This window comes from Salvelinus namaycush, chromosome 28 (assembly GCF_016432855.1).
Source record: "Salvelinus namaycush isolate Seneca chromosome 28, SaNama_1.0, whole genome shotgun sequence".
Lineage (NCBI taxonomy): Eukaryota > Metazoa > Chordata > Actinopteri > Salmoniformes > Salmonidae > Salvelinus > Salvelinus namaycush.
In genome coordinates, this window is record NC_052334.1 from 35,192,700 (window position 1) to 35,215,225 (window position 22,526).

Sequence of the window (22,526 nt, forward strand, 5' to 3'; positions counted from 1 at the left end):
CAGAAACACACATTAATCTGAAGGATAATATCTATCAAACCCTTAAAATCACTGTTCACCTCCCTACCAATCAGCAATGATCTCCAGACCTGAGCATTAGCTACGTCGATGGTTAATATCTCTATGGCTGGAACATGTGGGACAGTAGCTGTAGGATTGTGTGTTTATTTAACGCTCTCCATCTCCTGTGTTTGTCATAGGGTTAATTGACTGTCTGCCTGTGTTTCTGTGTGTGTGTGTGTGTGCATGTGGTGTGTGTGCATGGGCATGTGGGTGTGTGTGTGTGTGGTAGGTAACTCCTGTGAGCTGTTTGGGACCCTCAGGGCAGAATGGAGCGCAGGCTCCTCTGTGGCTCAATACCTCATGCTGCTGTCCTCTTTTTATAAAAACACAGCCCCCGGCCAGCCCACACACACACACACACACACACACACAAGCTATCCCATCCTTTCTTCTCTGCTGTCTGCCTCAGCTATCGCTCTACTTTGCCTCAACTGTCCTCAAGTTCATCCTCTTCTCTTTTCTCCCTCCATTCCTCCCTCTCTCTCTCTCTCTCTCTCTCTCTCTCTCTCTCTCTCGCTCTCTGTCTCACTCTCTGAGTCATGTCATTAGTAGTAGTTATCAGTGTCTTCGTCACATAAACGTTAGTAATTGCATCTCCCTCGCCTGACATCTCAATCAGTCCCTTAATTGATCTCATTAAGCAGGGTGGAAATGAGAGATACGGCTGAAAATGGAGAAGAAAGAGGGGGGAAAAAGGCTGGAGCCGCGAGTGTTTAGGTCTAATTAAATAAAGCAGAAGATCAGTGATTTGTGCAGAAGGGATTTTATATTCATGCACGGTGAGTTCCAGTTCCACACCTTGCAAATGGCCCCAACCTAAAATGTTATACGCATGCATATGTGTGTATTTGTGTTTGTATGCCTCGGTGTGTGTGTGTAATGTTTACAGTTCTGGCATAAAGTGGTGGGGTGCTTTGCAATGTAAATGCCGAGCTCGTGATTAAATTAGAGAGCCGTGGAGCTGAGCTATCTGCACTGGAGGAGGGAGGCAGAGAGAGAGAGAGAGCGAGGGAGGGAAAAGAGCCTGCATGTTCTTGGGAAAAATTTACATTTGCACACGACTGTTTCAAAGCCTCTGTCCCCCTGCTTTCGTTTCACCCCTTTCCTCCTTGCTCTTTTTTTCTGCCTCTCGTTCCTTCAAACTCTCTCTCCTCTTTCCTCCCTCTCTCCCCTCTCTCGTATTCCCTCTCTCACAGTCCCACTCATTCTCTTCAGGAAAACAGACCAAAAAACCTCTTCCTAGCGGTCTCAGGTAATAATAATGAAGCAACATTTGTTATTGGGCTTTAAATCAACCCCACAGCACCTTACTCTCTGCCTCTCTCTCTCTCTCTCTCTCTCTCTCTCTCTTTCTCTCTCTCTCTCTCTCTCTCTCTCTCTCTCTCCATTTCTCCCTCTCTCTCTCTCTCTCTCCAAAGCTTCAGCAGGCATTTAGCCACTCTGATCAAGAGCAGCAAATGTCATTCTATACATTATCATTACACATGGTAGTTATGCAGAATTAAGTCCGGGCCGGGCTTACAGGAATCATTGTGCGCCTCGTGTGTCCAATGATCTGCATATTTAAGTGTACTATCTCATTAATATATCTACAGTAATTCACAGGTTTATTCATAGGTTTAAAGTCTACTATTAATATGACATGGATGTGATATATTGAGTTGGATATGTAGAGATAGATATTGAGCCAGTCACCAGTGGAAGCTGACACAAGCCCTAACTCCCCCAGTCCCAGTTAGTCACACACACTTAGGGAGGGTCATTTAGGGAAGGGCAAGAGTAAGAAATAGATACAATTACGTAGTTATTTTTTGCATCTGAGTAATATTGCAAAGCAATTGAATAAAACCTCCAACAGGTCCTCACACAGACACACACATACACCCACACACATACACCCTGAGTGGGGGGGGGGGGGGCAATACACACACAGTGCACACGTACTTGTAGGGGATATGTTTGCTGCCGTTGACCAGAGCCAGGATGACGTTCCCCAGGGCAGAGAGGGACAGACACAGTCCTGCTGCTGTACTACTACTGCTCTCCCTGCCCATCTCTCCTCCCAGCACCTTCACACAGCTGCCCAGGTCTATCAGGTGGAGTCTACTGCGACCTCCCGACACTGGAGAGAGAGAGGAGGGTGAGAGAGGGACAGGAGGGGATCCGGGGAGAGGGGGATAGAGAGAGGGGAAGGAGGGACCGAGAGAAAGCGTACAGAAAGAGAGGAAGGAAAAAGAGAGGACAGAGAAAGGGGAGAGAAAATTGGGGTGACAGAAGGATACATTAATCATTGCACAAAACGTATAATGTTTTTTACAGTGAGTTACAAAACTCAGTAACAGTATTTCACAGGGTGATAGATCCAGAACACACTATCCAACGCTTCATCCCCCAGCATTTTTGATCTGCTCATCTCAGAGGAGGTCATGCATGTCAGTCTCAGCACACACACACACACACACACACGCACACACACACGCGGGCATGCCCGCACACACACACATACACACGCATGGACGCGTGCACACACACGGCTACATTGGGCAGCAGGTATCCTAGCGGTTAGAGAGTTGGCCCAGTAACCGGATGGTCGCTAGTTTGAGTCCCTGAGCCGACGTCGTGAAAAACCTGTCAATGTGCCCTTGAGCAAGGCACTTAACCCTAATTGCTCCTGGGGTGCTGTTGATAAAGGCAGACCCTGGCCGTGACCCTACTCTCTGAGGTTGTCTCAGGGGGAGTTGGGATGTGCAAAAAACACATTTACAATTCACACATTAGTGTGAAATAGGACAATTATAACAGCCTGCCACCTGGACCCCTCACCAGCTCAGCTGTGTGTTCAGCTACGTGACGTTTCCTTGTCAACACATCACCTGTCGGAAGCGTGCGTGTGTGTATACACTGCCTTCCTTGTGTATGCTCTGGAAGTCAGTCAAGAACGAATACCTCTCTAGGTCCGTTCAGCACATCTGGTTCCCATTTACCTTCTCTGAGCAATCTTTGTGTGTCAGTGTATTAATGTGTGTGTGTGCACATGTCTTTCCATCTGGGGATTAGAGCAGGGTTTCCCAAACTCGGTCCTGGGGCCTCGGTCCTGGGGCCTTTGCTGGGACCTTTGCTGGGGCCTTTGCCCCAGCACTACACAGCTATTTCAAATAATCAAAGCTTGATGATGAGTTGGTTATTTGAATCAACTGTGTAGTGCCTTGGCAAAAGCCAAAACATGCACCCAGGATGGGCCCCAGGACCGAGTTTGGGAAATCTGGGATTAGAGTGTATGTCCCAGTATGCATGGCTATATAGGTCTTTGTGTGTGTGTGTGTGTGTGTGTGTGTGTGTGTGTGTGTGTGTGTGTGTCTGTATGTGTGTGTGTGTGTGTGTGTGTGTGTCTGTGTGTCTGTATGTGTGTGTGTGTGTGTGTGTGTGTGTGTGTGTGTGTGTGTGTGTGTGTGTGTGTGTGTGTGTGTGTGTGTGTGTGTGTGTGTGTGTGTGTGTGTGTGTGTGTGTGTGTGTGATGGTTTGGATAGCGTTCCACCTATTCCGCTCCAGCCACTGCCACGAGCCCATCCTCCCCAATGAAGGTGCCACCAACCAGCTGACTGAATCAGACTGAGGTGTATGATAAGGAGAAATGAGCGGATGCAGATGGTGTGTGTGTGTGTCAAGCTGTGTTTCCTTAAGAGCAGGTAAGATTATACGTCTCCATCACACATAGGGAACAACACCTTCTCCTAGCCTTGTTATCACGTATCTGACCACGTTATCACACACACACTATTAATACACACACATGACATCACACTGTAGAATTAGCTTGGAGACAGTCTGACTGACAACCTGGGACACAACAGATACAGTGTGTGTGTGTGTAGTACTCACTCCCTCCCTTGCCAGTCTTCTCCATGCGGTACTGGTAGATGTGCAGTGTGAACAGCATGTGTGAGTTGAGATGCTCCTCTGGGTCGGCGTCAGCTCTGCTGCTGTAGCGAGCTGCTATGGCTGCATCCAGGAAGAAGGCTGCTTTCTCTGGCGTGGGGGCTCGCAGCTCACTCTGGTTCTGGAGCTGGGGGGAGATTACAGAGGAGGTGAGATAAATCACCTTTATGCTTTAGTCACTTTAAACTACTGTTTCCCAGGTAGGAGGGAAAATACTAATTCTACAAACCACAGGACAGTCATTTTTCTTTCTGTGTGTTTGTGTGTATGCTTCCTTGTGTGTGTGTGTGTGTGTGTGTGTGTGTGTGTGTGTGTGTGTGTGTGTGTGTGTGTGTGTGTGTGTGTGTGTGGTGTGTGTGTGTGTGTGTGTCATGCAGTGTATGGTGTCTGTAAAGACAGACTCAGATAGGCAGAGTAGCATTATAACTCAAATGCTGTGGGGTATCATTAAAACATGAGATTAGCTAGGGATTACACTGATACCCTTGTCTCACACACTAATCCTATCAACATATCACCACACACACACACACACACACACACACACACACACACACACACACACACACACACACACACACACACACACACACACACACACACACACACACACACACACACATTAAGATGTCAAACTAAATGACCCCAGAAGAGAAAATAACTAAATGAGGATAAAACCACACACAGTAGGAGAAAGACGATGGGCAGGTTAACTAGCAGAGTTACAATTCTTAGAGGTTTGCGGTTTTGGTGTTCTCTATCGATGTAGATGTGCTTACATACACTCTGTGTGTGTGTACAGTATGTGTGTGTCTCTGTGTGTGTGTGTGTGTCTGTAGCTGCGTGTGTGTAACCTTAGAGAGTGTTAGGTTAAAAACAGCCAGCTGAGATAACAGATCCTAGTGCCTGAGGGTAGACACACAGAGATATATATATAATGATATATTACTACAGTGCTCTAGGTCTGATATTGCCATCAGCATACACTGCCTTAGCCGTAATCCTGTGGGTTTCCTTTGAGACACCACAGTGAGACAGACTGTAGAGGAAAACACTGGAGGAAACAGAGGACTCAGTGTCTGGGATGGAAGGCAGGGGCCTTCCTCTGTTACTCTCCTTGTTGTCTTGTGGGTTCATGAGCTACTCTGTTAGTGTTTCTCAATCCTGGTCCTGGGGACCCAAAAGGGTAAACATGACATTTTTTTGTCCTAGCACTACACACCTGATTGATTAGTGGAATCAGGTGTGAAGTGACAGGGCAAAACCTATAATGTGCTTCACTTTGGGTCCCCAGGACCGTGATTAAGAGACAGTGATGTTTCTGCCTCTGGGTCTGTTTTTTTATTTGTATTTTTACCCCCTTTGTCTCCCCAATTTCGCTATAATGATCTCGTCTTATCGCTGCAACTCCCCAAAGGGCTCGGGAGAGGCGAAGGTCAAGCCATGCGTCCTCTGAAACATGACCTGCCAAACCACGCATCATAACACCCACTCACTTAACCCGGAAGCCAGCTTTACCAATGTGTCAGAGGAAACGCCGTTCAACTGACGACCAAAGTCAGCCTGCAGGCGCCCGGCCCGCCACAAGGAGTCGCTAGAGCACGATGAGCCAAGTAAAGCCCCCCCCCCCCCCCCCCCCCCCCCCCCCCGGCCAAACCCTCCACTAACCCGGACGACGCTGGGCCAATTGTGCGCCGCTCTATAGGACTCCCGGTCACTACAGCCTGGGGATCAAACCCAAGGCTGTAGTGATGATGTGCCTTAGTCCGCTGCGCCATTCGGGAGGCCTTGGGTCTGGTGTTTTACATGGACCCCAGGAAGTTGTTGCTAAAGTGAAAGCTAATGCTAATGGTGATCAGAATAATTAGACAAGTTAAGTGGACGGCCACAGGGTGTGCAGGGCTTTGTTATCAGTGTTTTGATGATTAGTTGACGTTTTGACGAGCGGCATTTTACCTGCATGCCACAGATGGGGTCCTCGCAGAGGTAAACTCCAGGGGACTGGCTGTCCTGCAAACTGCCTGTCGCCACTTCAGACAGCAAGTCTTTCAGGTTCTCCTCTTTACCCCAAACCTAGAACATAGAACATAGCACACTACCATCAGAACCCCAACATCTAGAACACACAACTATCAGAACCCAAACTTTCCCTCACACCTAGAACATATTTCATACATATTCTAGGATCCCGTAATTCTATAAACAACATAATTAGGGTTGGTTTCGCAGACCCTGATTAAGGCTCCCCCTGGACTAAAATGCATACTCATGGAGAATCTCCTTTAATCTGAGTCTAGGAAACCGGCTCTTAGGCTCCATTTACACAGGCAGCCCAATTCTGATGTTTTTCCAAAAATGTGTCTTTTGACCAATCAGATCAGCTCTTTTGACGATAATTGGGCAAAAGATCAGAATTGGGCTGCCTTTGTTAACGCAGCCTTAGAGTGAGGGAGTGACAGACCTCTACGGCTGAGACTCGGACAGAGAAGCGTGCTCCCGTCTTCTCCTTCCTCTCGTTGATGAGCTTGAAGAGCCAGGAGACGGCACAGGGGATGATCCCCAGGGTCTGCATGGACTCATCACCACCTATCATGGTGTAGGATTTACCTGGAGGACACACACACACACACACACACACACACACACACACACACACACACACACACACACACACACACACACACACACACACACACACACACACACACACACACACACACACACACGCACACACAAAACTCCATCAGCATTGGAGTAAAACAATCATTAACATAATCATCTCTTCCAAAACACCACACGCACTCTGTCCTCCTCCTCCTTCTCTGTCCTTTCTCCCATGTCTACAGCCCATCCCTTCTGTCTGATTTCTAAATGAACTCAGTTTGTGTGTATGTGTGTCCCCACTGTGTGTCCAGACCTGCCCCTACGAACCTAGACACAGGGGGACGACCCCTACTGTTGACGGGAGAGAGATCAGACACACGGCTAAACAAAGCCATATTTCACACATGCACACACACATCCACATGTAGTGTGTGTGTGTGTGTGCATACATCTGTGTGTATTTTTGCAATGTGCCTTTCATTCTGCCTTGTTTTGTGTGTGCGCCAGGTTAAACCGTATGTGTTCTCTATCAGCCTTTTATGTCTTGACTTAATCAGAGTAGAATCCTTTCTCAAAAGCCATTGTTGTCATTGCTACCTGCTAAGTGTTTAACTCCCCCTTCACTGATGTTTTGTTCATCTATAGAGACATTAAACGTCACAGAGGATTACTTTACAGTAGGTACTCAATGAGGTCATTAATAATGTGATTGGACGAGGGCAGCCAATCACAATGCTGACTGCCTTCTAAAGACGATTTCTAATCATTTCTTATCCGCTACTATAATTCAGTGTCACAGCGCACCGTCTGATATGATGTCTGTTGGCTTAGAAACCGTTAATTGACAGAACTTTGGATCTGAATCTGCCTTGTCTCTGTCACACCAGAAGACCGTCATGATGTTAGATCTTGAAAATTTTAATTACACTTTTGAGTAAGCAATAAAGAATAGTGCTTTGTGGCAATAAAAACCATTCCATTCAGAGTTACTGTACTGCTCTTGGCCCAAGCTGTCAGACTCATTCCTTTCACACTCCTCTCTCTCTCTCTCTCTCTCTCTGTGTGTGTGTGTGTCTGTGCATTCATGTATTTTGTTTGTTGTTGAATTTCATAAGGTTGTGACTCATACTCTCTGGTGCTACAGAAATTTAATCACAAGCTCATTGTGCCATGAGCAGTCAGCAACAGTTCTCAGGCCTCTCTCTCTCTCTCTCTCTCTCTCTCTCTCTCTCTCTCTCTCTCTCTCTCTCTCTCTCTCTCTCTCTCTCTCTCTCTCTGAGATTGGAATACTGGCACTCTGACTAAGATAGCAGTACACAGGCTGGAGTATAGATTGTAGATCACTTTGCCTCTGCTCAAGACTAGCTGGTATTCACACCTTCCATCTGACACAACATGCCAAGTAGCAGATCAACAAGGGAATGGTCTGACCATCCACCACCATGTCATATTGTCTGTGTGGGGTATATGCTGTGGGTGGTGGTTGGGAAGACTGACAGTGGAGTGGGATGTAGCAAGGTGGGGTAGTAGTCTGTCAGTGGGATACTGGTAAGGCATCTACCATCATCATAGCTTAGAGTGATTCTTGCTTATAATTGGCCTGAACAATAGAATACAGAACTGGTAATGCTGACAGGCCAACAAGCATCTTCAGAGAGAGTGGGAGGGGAGAGAGGGAGTTAGATGAAAGAGAGAGAGAGAAAGAGAGAAAGAGATCCCACAGTGACAGGATTTTTACATTGATTACAGACATAATAAAGATGGCTGCCATTTAAGGGATGGCCATACGGCCCAGGGCCGGTAATCCAATCAGAGGACTCGGGGAGGATGAGGTAATGCAAGAGCAAGAGAGCGTGGGATTCAATTATCTACAACGTTCCCCTCTCTCCTCTCTCCCTCCTCCACTGTTCATAACCCGGCCATCCATTACTCTACCTTCATCTACATGCCCTCAGTCCTCATTGAATCTCATCTGATTTAATCGGTGGTTTAGGGGGCTGAGGTGGGTTGGGACAGGCAGACAGATAGACAGATAGACAGACAGGGTTTATTATCCGCCTGTGATGCTATATGTATTGATTTGATTTACAGGACAGAATAAAATGGAATGAATGATTCATAAAAAGAGATAGGGGGAGGCAGGACTGGGCTGTGAGGGTATTTGATCTCTATTAGGGACCAGTGGAGCACAGTTTATTCTATCTATCTTTCAGTGATCCGTTTTGTGGATGTAAAATAAAAGCTAATGCAATAATCTTCTCCAGGCCTGGTAGGCTAGTGGAGCAGAGAGGGCTCTGTCTTTGTTCCTAAAGCGAGGATTCTGGCGTTAATTTCCACGACCAGAGAACCAACATGCGTGTCCACTGACATCGCACCACAGGCTGATATATGGTGGAGTTGGTAGGGGCAGGGTGGTGTGTTTGTGTGTAGTTTTGCATGTATGTGTAAATGTGCATGTGTGTGCATGTGTGTTCGCGAATGTGTGTGTGTTGCTAAAGGGAATATTCTGTGTTTAATTACCAGGACCAGTGAGTGTGTCCTCTGACATTCCACCGGAGGCTGATAGATGGCGTAGTCGGCGGGGGGGAACTTTTCCATTCCAGAAGGTTTTACTAGTGATGGCCATACGATGCTATGTAGTCACATTCCATAGCTGATTGCACTTATTGTGGGGCGGCAGGTAGCCTAGTGGTTAGAGCGTTGGGCCAGTATCCGAAAGGTTGCTAGATTGAATCCCCGAGCTGACAAGGTACAAATCTATCGTTCTGCCCCTGAACCCCAGTTAACCCACTGTTCCCTGGTAGGCCGTCATTGTAAATAAGAATTTGTTCTTAACTGACTTGCCTGGTTAAATAAAGGTTAAAATAATAATAATTGTAAGTCACTCTAGATGAAAGCAACTGCTAAATAATACACAATGCATTCGGAAAGTAGTCAGACCTCTTGACTTTTTCCACATTATGCTACATTATTCTAAAATTGATTTGTTTTCTCCCCCCTCATCAATCTAATAAAAAGCATGAGCTGGTGCACACCAAAGAAAATGATTTAGTGTGGAGGTGCTGACTAATGGTGAATAAACTGTAAGCTATAAAAACAAAGGGAGTCGCACACTCTGTGTATAAACTCCCAGTAATTTATACATTTTGTGTGTGAGTCTGTTTTTATACCCCTCATCAATCTACACACAATACCCCATAATGACAAAGCAAGAACTGGGTTTTATTCATTTTTATGAAATATCACATTTACATAAGTATTCAGACCATTTACTCAGTAATTTGTTGAGGCACCATTGGCCGCGATTACAGCTTAGAGTCTTCTTGGGTATGACGCTACAAGCTTGGCACACCTGTATTTGGGGAGTTCCTCCCATTCTTCTCTGCAGAACCTCTCAAGCTCTGTCAGGTTGGATGTGGAGCGTTGCTGCACAGATATGTTCAGGTGTCTCCAGAGATGTTCGATCGGGTTCAAGTCTGGGCTCTGGCTGGGCCACGGTTGGGCCACTCAAGGACATTCAGAGACTTGTCCCGATCCACTCCTGCGTTGTCTTGGCTGTGTGCTTAAGGCTGTTGTCGTATTGGAAGGTGAACCTTCGCCACAGTCTGAGGTCCAGAGCGCTCTGGAGCGGGTTTTCATCAAGGATATCTCTGTACTTTGTTCATCTTTGCCTCAATCCTGACTAGTCTCCCAGTTCCTGCTGCTGAAAATATCCGCACAGCATGATGCTGCCTCCACCATGCTTCACTTTCCTCCAGACGTGATGCTTGGCATTCAGGCCAAAGAGTTCAATCTTGGTTTCATCAGACCAGAGAATCTTGATTCTCATGGTCTGAGAGTCTTCAAGTGCCTTTTGGCAAACTCCAAGCGTACTTTGATGTGCCTTTTACTGAGGAGTGGCATCCGTCTGACCACTCTACCATAAAGGCCTGATTGGTGGAGGGCTGCAGAGATGGTTGTCCTTCTGGAAGGTTCTCCCATCTCCACAGAGGAACTCTAAAGCTCTGTCAGAGTGACCGTCGGGTTCTTGGTCACCTCTCTGACCAAGGCCCTTCTCCCCCGATGGCTCAGTTTGGTCGGGCGGCCAGCTCCAGAATGATGGAGGCCACTGTGTTCTTGGGGACCTTCAATGCTGCAGAAATTTTTTGGTACACGTCCCCAGATCTGTTCCTCGACACAATCCTGTCTCGGAGCTCTACGGACAATTCCTTCAAACTCATGGCTTGGTTTTTGCTCTGACATGCCCTGTCAACTGTGGGACCTTATATAGACAGGTGTGTGCCTTTCCAAATCATGTCCAATCAACTGAATTTACCACAGGTGGACTCCAATCAAGTTGTGAAAACATCTCAAGAATGATCAATGGAAACAGGATGAACTTGAGCTCAATTTCAAGTCTCATAGCAAAGGGTCTGAATACTTAAGTCGTTAAGGTATTTCTGTTTGACATTTTTTATAAATGAGCAAAAATGACCTGTTTTCACTGATTTGTATGTATGATTTGTATGTATTTAATCCATTTTAGAATGAGGCTGTAATGTAACAAAAATGTGGAAAAAGTGAAGGGATCTGAAAACTTTCCGAATGAACTGTAACGGTTTGTTCATTGTGTGTTATTTTGTCCCAGTTGTTTTTATCCTGTGTGTGTGTGTGTGTGTGTGTGTGTGTGTGTGTGTGTGTGTGTGTGTGTGTGTGTGTGTGTGTGTGTGTGTGTGTGTGTGTGTGTGTGTGTGTGTGTGTGTGTGTGTGTGTGTGTGTGTGTGTGTGTGTGTGTGTGGGCTGTAAGAACAGGCTTATTACATGTAGAGAATTTGTCATGGGTAGACTGATTACATGAGTGTGAAAGCATGGACGCTGAAGGCACACACAGACAGTAAGACGTTACAGAGAGTGGATCAGGCAGGGTCTTGACACTCATTACTGTGCCCTTCTGAGGAGGGACCTCTGTGGGATTAAACCGGTGGAGATTCAGCCTCCTGCTCAGACAAGACAAGACCAGGGCTACTGAACTGGAGGAGATTTGAAGTGACATTAGTCTCCTCTCTCTCTCTTTCTCTCCCTTTCTGTTTCTCTCTACTTCTGTCTGTCCCTACATTCCTCTCCCCCTCGCTCTCCCTCTCTCATTCTTCTTTCTGTTCCACTCCCTCTTCTTGCCCGGCTGCTCCCATCTCTCCATCTCTCTCTCTTTCTCTCCCTCTACCCTTTAATTTTCTTCCCTCCCTCTCCATGCAGTCTGTCCTGATAGTAGAGGCTAGCTGAGATGCAGTCATGTTGATCAGAGAACGTCACACTCAGAAAATCAGCGGTCGATACGTTGCAAATGCATTCACTTTGTTTTCCATGTAAGACTCCATTTGTCAATGTCTGGGTACATACGCACAACATTGTGTGAGTATGTGTGTGTGCCATACAACAAAGGCTCAGATCAGGTTCATACACACACACACAACCTTACCCAGTTTAGAGTGTCCGAAGCAGAAGACACAGCCATCTGCTCCGTTCACCACCGACTGAATGACCTCAGCTACAGTACCAGCACACACCTCCGCCTAGAGAGAGAGAGAGACACAGACTGAATGACCTCAGCTACAGTACCAGCACACACCTCCGCCTAGAGAGAGAGAGAGACACAGACTGAATGACCTCAGCTACAGTACCAGCACACACCTCCGCCTAGAGAGAGAGAGAGACACAGACTGAATGACCTCAGCTACAGTACCAGCACACACCTCCGCCTAGAGAGAGAGAGAGACACAGACTGAATGACCTCAGCTACAGTACCAGCACACACCTCCGCCTAGAGAGAGAGAGAGACACAGACTGAATGGCCTCAGCTACAGTACCAGCACACACCTCCGCCTAGAGAGAGAGAGAGACACAGACTGAATGACCTCAGCTACAGTACCAGCACACACCTCCGCCTAGAGAGAGAGAGAGACACAGACTGAATGACCTCAGCTACAGTACCAGCACACACCTCCGCCTAGAGAGAGAGAGAGACACAGACTGAATGGCCTCAGCTACAGTACCAGCACACACCTCCGCCTAGAGAGAGAGAGAGACACAGACTGAATGACCTCAGCTACAGTACCAGCACACACCTCCGCCTAGAGAGAGAGAGACAGACTGAATGACCTCAGCTACAGTACCAGCACACACCTCCGCCTAGAGAGAGAGAGAGACACAGACTGAATGACCTCAGCTACAGTACCAGCACACACCTCCGCCTAGAGAGAGAGAGAGACACAGACTGAATGGCCTCAGCTACAGTACCAGCACACACCTCCGCCTAGAGAGAGAGAGAGACACAGACTGAATGGCCTCAGCTACAGTACCAGCACACACCTCCGCCTAGAGAGAGAGAGAGACACAGACTGAATGGCCTCAGCTACAGTACCAGCACACACCTCCGCCTAGAGAGAGAGAGAGACACAGACTGAATGACCTCAGCTACAGTACCAGCACACACCTCCGCCTAGAGAGAGAGAGAGACACAGACTGAATGACCTCAGCTACAGTACCAGCACACACCTCCGCCTAGAGAGAGAGAGACAGACTGAATGACCTCAGCTACAGTACCAGCACACACCTCCGCCTAGAGAGAGAGAGAGACACAGACTGAATGGCCTCAGCTACAGTACCAGCACACACCTCCGCCTAGAGAGAGAGAGAGACACAGACTGAATGGCCTCAGCTACAGTACCAGCACACACCTCCGCCTAGAGAGAGAGAGAGACACAGACTGAATGACCTCAGCTACAGTACCAGCACACACCTCCGCCTAGAGAGAGAGAGAGACACAGACTGAATGACCTCAGCTACAGTACCAGCACACACCTCCGCCTAGAGAGAGAGAGACAGACTGAATGACCTCAGCTACAGTACCAGCACACACCTCCGCCTAGAGAGAGAGAGAGACACAGACTGAATGACCTCAGCTACAGTACCAGCACACACAGCCGCCTAGAGAGAGAGACACAGACTGAATGACCTCAGCTACAGTACCAGCACACACCTCCGCCTAGAGAGAGAGAGAGACACAGACTGAATGGCCTCAGCTACAGTACCAGCAGACACCTCCGCCTAGAGAGAGAGAGAGACACAGACTGAATGGCCTCAGCTACAGTACCAGCACACACCTCCGCCTAGAGAGAGAGAGAGACACAGACTGAATGGCCTCAGCTACAGTACCAGCACACACCTCCGCCTAGAGAGAGAGAGACACAGACTGAATGGCCTCAGCTACAGTACCAGCACACACCTCCGCCTAGAGAGAGAGAGAGACACAGACTGAATGACCTCAGCTACAGTACCAGCACACACCTCCGCCTAGAGAGAGAGAGAGACACAGACTGAATGACCTCAGCTACAGTACCAGCACACACCTCCGCCTAGAGAGAGAGAGACAGACTGAATGACCTCAGCTACAGTACCAGCACACACCTCCGCCTAGACAGAGAGAGACAGACTGAATGACCTCAGCTACAGTACCAGCACACACCTCCGCCTAGAGAGAGAGAGACACAGACTGAATGACCTCAGCTACAGTACCAGCACACACCTCCGCCTAGAGAGAGAGAGAGACACAGACTGAATGACCTCAGCTACAGTACCAGCACACACCTCCGCCTAGAGAGAGAGAGAGACACAGACTGAATGACCTCAGCTACAGTACCAGCACACACCTCCGCCTAGAGAGAGAGAGAGACACAGACTGAATGACCTCAGCTACAGTACCAGCACACACCTCCGCCTAGAGAGAGAGAGAGACACAGACTGAATGGCCTCAGCTACAGTACCAGCACACACCTCCGCCTAGAGAGAGAGAGACACAGACTGAATGACCTCAGCTACAGTACCAGCACACACCTCCGCCTAGAGAGAGAGAGACACAGACTGAATGACCTCAGCTACAGTACCAGCACACACCTCCGCCTAGAGAGAGAGAGACACAGACTGAATGACCTCAGCTACAGTACCAGCACACACCTCCGCCTAGAGAGAGAGAGACACAGACTGAATGACCTCAGCTACAGTACCAGCACACACCTCCGCCTAGAGAGAGAGAGACACAGACTGAATGACCTCAGCTACAGTACCAGCACACACCTCCGCCTAGAGAGAGAGAGAGACACAGACTGAATGGCCTCAGCTACAGTACCAGCACACACCTCCGCCTAGAGAGAGAGAGACACAGACTGAATGACCTCAGCTACAGTACCAGCACACACCTCCGCCTAGAGAGAGAGAGACACAGACTGAATGACCTCAGCTACAGTACCAGCACACACCTCCGCCTAGAGAGAGAGAGACACAGACTGAATGACCTCAGCTACAGTACCAGCACACACCTCCGCCTAGAGAGAGAGAGAGACACAGACTGAATGGCCTCAGCTACAGTACCAGCACACACCTCCGCCTAGAGAGAGAGAGAGACACAGACAGAGAGTCATGAGAGAGGGGAAGCTAGGGGGTCATTTGGGATTGGCTGGGGGGTCATTTGGGATTGGCTGCCCTGCGCATAATCAGATCCCTACCTGTGATGCATCATGGGGGAAGGCGGCGTCGAAGGCAAACATCTTAGGTGGGGCCTGATTGACTCCTCGTTTCTGGAGGGTGTTTCCTTGCATCTGGTTGGCTGATGGATCCATAATGGTCACCTGCTTCTTCCTGGTGTCCACCTTGAGGAAGGAGCTGGACTCTGCTGCGTCCGAGGACATCACGGGACACACACGCACCATCACCTTCACCTGGTGGAGGGACATAGGACAGGACCAGAGAACTCAGAACAGAACAATGAAACTCAGAACAGGGGATCGTAACTCATCAGAATCAGATTGTAGAACCCAACAATAGAACAGAAGTAGGTCAAGATAAGATCAGGTCAAACCCCTAAAGCCCTGCAGAGGCCAGTTGAACCAGGATAAAACCAGTTGAACCAGGATAAAACCAGTTGAACCAGGATAAACCAGTTGAACCAGGATAAAACCAGTTGAACCATTGTAAAAACTATTTGTAAACAATTGAACCACAGTAAAAACTAGTAGAACACCAGTAGAAACCAGTAGTAACGATAAAATCCTGTTGTTTCATTCATGGGGGGCTGAAACCCTCTTCTGCGCTAAACCTAACAAAAACAAGATAAACCTGACAAAGACAAGCCAGCTATTTAGTTCTTAGAAGACACGCATCAACACCTGCATCACCTCTCCCTCTCCCCCTTTTTCCTGTGTTAGTCTTCAAAGCTTTAAGCGGAGCAATCTTATTTTAGCTCTCTCTCTGTCACCTCCTCTCTTTCCCTCCTTTCCTTCCTCTCCCCCCGCACACGTCAACACTCGTTTGTTGTCACACCTCGTTGGTGTTGAGGTTTTTAATCGAGAGAAAAGCAGCGTCGGGTTCTTTTCCTCCCCAAACAGCTGACAGATCTCAAACTTTTCCCAGAGCTCCTGCAGGTTCACTTATCGACTTCTTTATTCACAGTTAGGAGGAGCTTTAGAGAGAGGGATGGGGATAAGGGAGAAATAGATAGCGGGAGGATGGAGCAATTCAGGATGGAAGAAGAGAGAGGAGAGGGAGTGAGATGGAGGGGAGAGAGAAAAAAGGGAGGCGAGGAATGTAGAATAAAAAAAGGGAGAGGGAGGGAGTAGAGGAGAGAGGATGCAAATTCAGATATAAGCTGTCATTTTCACCACCACTGAGACCAAACATGAGTAACCGTCAGAAGACAGGTTCTGCTTTAAGCTGCCACTAAACGTTGCTCTGGGATTAAAACGGGACGGCGTTCCCAAACGCTCCCAAACACACTTTGGCTTTCAGACAGGACGCTCCAGAATGCTCAGAAAAGGCAGAATTACAGCCGGGAATTACAGCCGGATAGAGGGGAGAGACGTGAGCAGAGATGAAAGCAAACAGAGTAAATAGCAGATAAGTGAATAGAAAAGATTTGAGCCTTGGGGACATGAAGGCATGAGTCTGCGTCGTGTTGTGTAACAGGATTGAGCAGCCAAGGAGAACGGAAACACAAATGGAAGACATTCACCATGAACGCAACGCAGCAGGACTCTGCATGCTAACAAAATAATGTCATTTGAATAACTGAAAACATGGGGCAAATGCAATAACCCTGTGTGTGTGTGTGTGTGTGTGTGTGTGTGTGTGTGTGTGTGTGTGTGTGTGTGTGTGTGTGTGTGTGTGTGTGTGTGTGTGTGTGTGTGTGTGTGTGTGTGTGTGTGTGTGTGTGTGTGTGTGTGTGTGTGTGTGTGTGTGTGTGTGACGGATAGCGAGAGAGAATGGGATGGAGGGAAGAGAGAGAAAGCGAGAGGGAGAAGGAAATAGGATGGATCCCCCCTCTCTTAAAAAGATTCTCTCGGACAAGATGTTTTAACATCGCTTCTACAGTGGACACTACAACTTATTTCTGTCCTATCTCTATTATGGAAATGACCGATTTTTTATTCAAAGTGAAGATATAATATATGTATATATATATATACACTGCTCAAAAAAATAAAGGGAACACTTAAACAACACAATGTAACTCCAAGTCAATCACACTTCTGTGAAATCAAATTGTCCACTTAGGAAGCAACACTGATTGACAATAAATTTCACATGCTGTTGTGCAAATGGAATAGACAAAAGGTGGAAATTATAGGCAATTAGCAAGACACCCCCAATAAAGGAGTGGTTCTGCAGGTGGTGACCACAGACCACTTCTCAGTTCCTATGCTTCCTGGCTGATGTTTTGGTCACTTTTGAATGCTGGCGGTGCTTTCACTCTAGTGGTAGCATGAGACGGAGTCTACAACCCACACAAGTGGCTCAGGTAGTGCAGCTCATCCAGGATGGCACATCAATGCGAGCTGTGGCAAGAAGGTTTGCTGTGTCTGTCAGCGTAGTGTCCAGAGCATGGAGGCGCTACCAGGAGACAGGCCAGTACATCAGGAGACGTGGAGGAGGCCGTAGGAGGGCAACAACCCAGCAGCAGGACCGCTACCTCCGCCTTTGTGCAAGGAGGAGCACTGCCAGAGCCCTGCAAAATGACCTCCAGCAGGCCACAAATGTGCATGTGTCAGCATATGGTCTCACAAGGGCTCTGAGGATCTCATCTCGGTACCTAATGGCAGTCAGGCTACCTCTGGCGAGCACATGGAGGGCTGTGCGGCCCCACAAAGAAATGCCACCCCACACCATGACTGACCCACCGCCAAACCGGTCATGCTGGAGGATGCTGCAGGCAGCAGAACGTTCTCCACAGCGTCTCCAGACTCTGTCACGTCTGTCACATGTGCTCATGTGCTCAGTGTGAACCTGCTTTCATCTGTGAAGAGCACAGGGCGCCAGTGGCGAATTTGCCAATCTTGGTGTTCTCTGGCAAATGCCAAACGTCCTGCACGGTGTTGGGCTGTAAGCACAACCCCCACCTGTGGACGTCGGGCCCTCATACCACCCTCATGGAGTCTGTTTCTGACCGTTTGAGCAGACACATGCACACAGAACATATTAAAACTTAAACTGAGTGTACAAAACATATTGAGTTTTTCCCTCAGAACAGACTCAATTCATCGGGACGTGGACTCTACAAGGTGTCGAAAGCTGGCCAATGTTGACTCCAATGCTTCCCACAGTTGTGTCAAGATGTCTGGATGTCCTTTGGGTGGTGGAACATTCTTGATACACACAGGAAACTGTTGAGTGTGAAAAATCCAGCAGTGTTGCAGTTCTTGACACACTCAAACCGCTGTGCCTGGCACCTACTACCAGACCCTGTTCAAAGATACTGAAATCTCTTTTGTCTTGCCCATTCACCCTCTGAATGGCACACATCCATGTCTCAAAAATCTCAAGGCTTAAAAATCCTGCTTAAACCTGTCTCCTCCCCCTTCATCTACACTGAATGAAGTGGATTTAACAAGCGACATCAATAAGGGATCATAGCTTTCACCTGGATTCACCTGGTCAGTCTATGTCATTGAAAGAGCAGGTGTTCCTAATGTTTTGTACACTCAGTGTATATTCAATACAGACATTATAGGCTACAATTGACATTATAAAAGCTGGCTCCATGCTCCAGCTGGTAGGTGAAAGTATAGCTCGAATTTAAACATAAACAGCTTTCTTCTGGTCACTATGCCATCAAAATGACCAGGGAACAACAGGGAGAAAGGCCTTCCAGAGAGATAAGAGAAGTGTGTGTGTGCACGTGTGTGCGTGCGCGTGTGTGTGTGTGTGTGTGTGTGTGTGTGTGTGTGTGTGTGTGTGTGTGTGTGTGAGAGAGAATGTACCTGCTGCCTGTCTACCATGATGAGAGTTGAGGTGTAAGCCTGGCGAGTACAGTTAACTGTCAGGTCAAGACTTCATATTAAATTCAAAGACCCTTTGCAATATAAACTTACACATACACACACGCACACGCGTACACACTCCTGAGCGTCCAGTGCCCTATCTTGACCCCAATAAAAAGGCCCATCATATCAGTAAGTGCCTCAGGGGAAGAATTTCCACGCTGCGCTCTTCCTGAGGTGTAACTCATATCGTGTTCCCCACAGATATCCATTTCCTCTTCCTGTCTCTGTGGGAAAGCACACAATGCATGATTACACAGCACACATCGGGACTTATATGTAATTAGGTACAGGCTTAGATACTGTGTGTGTGCGTGCGTGCGTGCGTGCGTGCGTGCGTGCGTGCGTGCGTGCGTGCGTGCGTGCGTGCGTGCGTGCGTGCGTGCGTGAGCGCAAGAGAGAGAGAGGGAAGGATAGAAAAAGAAAGCGAGAGAGTCTGTTTATAGTGTTTCTATAAAACAACTAAGAGCTAAGATGTTGATGATGTTAAATGTATCTTGGCGTTATGGCTGCTCTTCATTAGACAGACAGTTAACAGGTCTAATGTGGACATATTTGACCCAACACCATGGAGCCTGTATAGCTGGTAGAGGGGTGATCAGGGCTCTCCTTCCCTCTCTCACACAGTGGCATGGTGACAAATAGGTTGAATGTTTACTGGTTACCCATGTGAGCATGGGGCTATTTAAAACCTGGTTAAGACCTGAGGAGAAACACCACGGCCCACGAGGTCCTTAAAGGAGCAATCAGCAGTTTAAAAAAAATAACAAAGCCGACACCCCGCCATTGATTTTGGTGAATACCTTTCGGATTGGGGCTGGAGAAATGTAACCACGCTTAAAGTCGTAGACAGAGCTATGGATGCAAGTACTGACCATATAGGATATACGTTTAGTTTTAACCATGTTTTGAGGCTATACAGTGTTTGTTTACAACTGCATTTATTTTTTTACAAACATTGGAGTAAAACAAGCTTATATTTTGGGTTCTGACGGGGTGCGACAGGTCGAACTAAGCTCATTAGGCATTTATAAGTCGTGTTATTCAAGAATCTGTGGGTGTATACTGGATGTACCAATCGCACAATGACAGAGACAGAGCTATAGGCTCTTTGTTCAGCTTAAACAGGGTGGGGAAAGGGGTCATACAGTAGATGGGGGAAAGAAAGAGAGATGGACGAGGAGAGGTCGAGAGGGGTTAAGGGAATAAGAGGGAGGAGGGGCTGGGAGAGGGCCCATTAGTAGTGTATTTGAGTGGAAGCTCTCGTCTCTCTCTGCGTTCATCAAGTCCCCTGGAGCAACTCCTCTGACAGACCCTGATGTCACACTGATAACAGCTCTTCCGTCTCTCTCTACCTCTCGCTCTATCGTCCATTCCCTCTCTACCTCTCTCTAGACCCTCCACTCTTTATCTTCCCCTTCTCTCCCCCTTCTCTCTCTTCCGCTCCTCCTCCATCTCTCTCTATCCCCCCCTTCTCTCTCTCCCTCTCCAACCCAGTCTGCCTGTCAGGTCCCGAGTCTACACTGCACCAGGCTGGTCCGTCTGTCTGTCCATAAAGGCATCAGAACTCAAACAATGAGTAACTCACAGCAGAACCGATGGCCTAGCAGGTAGCAGAGGTCACATTCCAACATGTATGAAGGTCGGTTGGTAAATATTGGCTTTATGTCTCATTACTTTGAACCCTGACCAGTATGTGTCAGTGGAGGCTGCTGAGGGGAGGACGGCTCATAAAAATGGTCGAAACGGAGCAAATGGAATGGCATCAAACACATGGAAACCATGTGTTTGATGTATTTGATATCATTCCACTGATGCCGCTCCAGTCATTACCACAAGCCTGTTCTCCCCAATGAAGGTACCACCAGCCTCCTGTGGTGTGTGTATAGCCTTAGGACACAGCAGACATCATAACATTTTATGCTGCAGCATTGAATGAATAAGTAACAGTGTGACTGAACTGGGAATGAATCAATAGCAATGTTTCTGACGTTGTCATCGTGTTGCTGATAAATATTTAATCACCATGTCATTTGACGAGGCAGGAAAACACAAACTCTCCGCAGTCGTTTTTAGAGTATCAGTTAAAAGAGGCTCGACTGAATAATTCACAGGGTTATTTTCTTCCGACTCACTCTCTCTCGTTCTCGTTTTTCTCATAACTGGGGATGTGATAAGAGAGAAATCTGATTAAGGAAGAGTACCAGTGGGACTGTGCGTGTGTGTGTCTCACAGGTATCTCATTGCTGGCCGTTGATTGTAACCATGGAGACCGGTTAAGCCAATATCAAACTAATGTGAGCTTTTAAATTACAGAAACGAATCCCATGAGACCAGTTTTGCCAACAATTCAAGGAAAGTAGCTGTTGGTTGCTCCATTTGTCGCTAGAAGTTGCTAGATGACGTCATGACATAACAGTGACTTCATAACGACAATTTGCACATGGTATAAAAATATATATTATTCTACTTTTTTTTCTGCTTATGCTGTCCAGTCTCTCAAGCAATGAGCAATTCTCCAAAGCAAAACTAAAAAGAATGTTTGAAGGAGAACAAAAAGGAACCAATTAAATAATTAAACAGCACAGAAAAACCGAGAAAGGTAGATTGAACATTTTATTTTTTACTTAAAAAAATATATATATCATTATTATTTATGCCTTGCAGAGCTGTGGTATCATTTTACAACACAGAACCCATTTTAATAAAATTCACTTCACTTCAGTTACTGCAGCAGCAGGGAGAGGACTGAGAGGCTTTGGAAGGGGCGCAGACCGCAGATCAGAGTAGCACAGCTGAGCTCAGCTGAACGGGCACACACACAAACAGGGAAGTCGTTAAATCATCCAATAGTCGCTGGGGAAGCCTTAAAAAGTAGCTACATTTGTCACTGTACTCTTTTACCAATAAAAGTCACTGGAGGGGTCTGAAAACTAAATCTAAACTAAATCTAGCGACAAAAGTGCTAAATTGGCAACACAGCTTAGAGACTGCGCTCACTAACACACATGTATACACAGACACGCACGCACACACACACACACACACACACACACGCACACATAGAGACACAGAGAGAGGAGTGTGAGAGGAATGAGTATGGCAGCACACACACAAAAGCTCTGACAGTCTTAATGCAGAGTCAGACGTCTAAACCCTCTTTCTCTCTCTCCATATCTTTCTGTCTCTCTCTGTCTCTCTCTCTAAATATCTGTCTCTCTTTCCTCCCTCCTTCAATCTGCCTTGTTGTTCTCCTGGCTCGTGTCCACCCCTCTATCTATCTCACAATTAAGCCTTTCGTAGGCCTGCCAATACCACCACTATTAATATTTCACCCACAACACGGTAGCAAAGTGGCTATTGAATTCCCATACTCTGCATGCACGCACGCATGCACGCACGCACGCACACACACACACACACACACACACACACACACACACACACACACACACACACACACACACACACACACACACACACACACACACACACACACACACACACACACACACACACACACACACACACACACACACACACACACACACTGCCTGTGAGGTGTTGTTTTTGGCCTGA

At 47.4% G+C, this 22,526-nt stretch overlaps 1 protein-coding gene across 1 annotated transcript in view; it reads right to left on the bottom strand.

Annotated features, from left to right (window-relative positions):
• kif26ba (kinesin family member 26Ba) overlaps positions 1 to 22,526 on the bottom strand; it is a 167,243-nt gene that overhangs the window by 23,768 nt on the left and 120,949 nt on the right. The window contains exons 7-12 of the mRNA XM_038967353.1: positions 15,141 to 15,353; positions 12,059 to 12,152; positions 6,461 to 6,606; positions 5,956 to 6,072; positions 3,943 to 4,126; positions 2,008 to 2,185 (exon numbers count right to left, since the gene is read on the bottom strand). Coding sequence (XP_038823281.1) covers positions 2,008 to 2,185; positions 3,943 to 4,126; positions 5,956 to 6,072; positions 6,461 to 6,606; positions 12,059 to 12,152; positions 15,141 to 15,353 — 932 coding nt within the window. The remainder of the gene's footprint in view (positions 1 to 2,007; positions 2,186 to 3,942; positions 4,127 to 5,955; positions 6,073 to 6,460; positions 6,607 to 12,058; positions 12,153 to 15,140; positions 15,354 to 22,526) is intronic.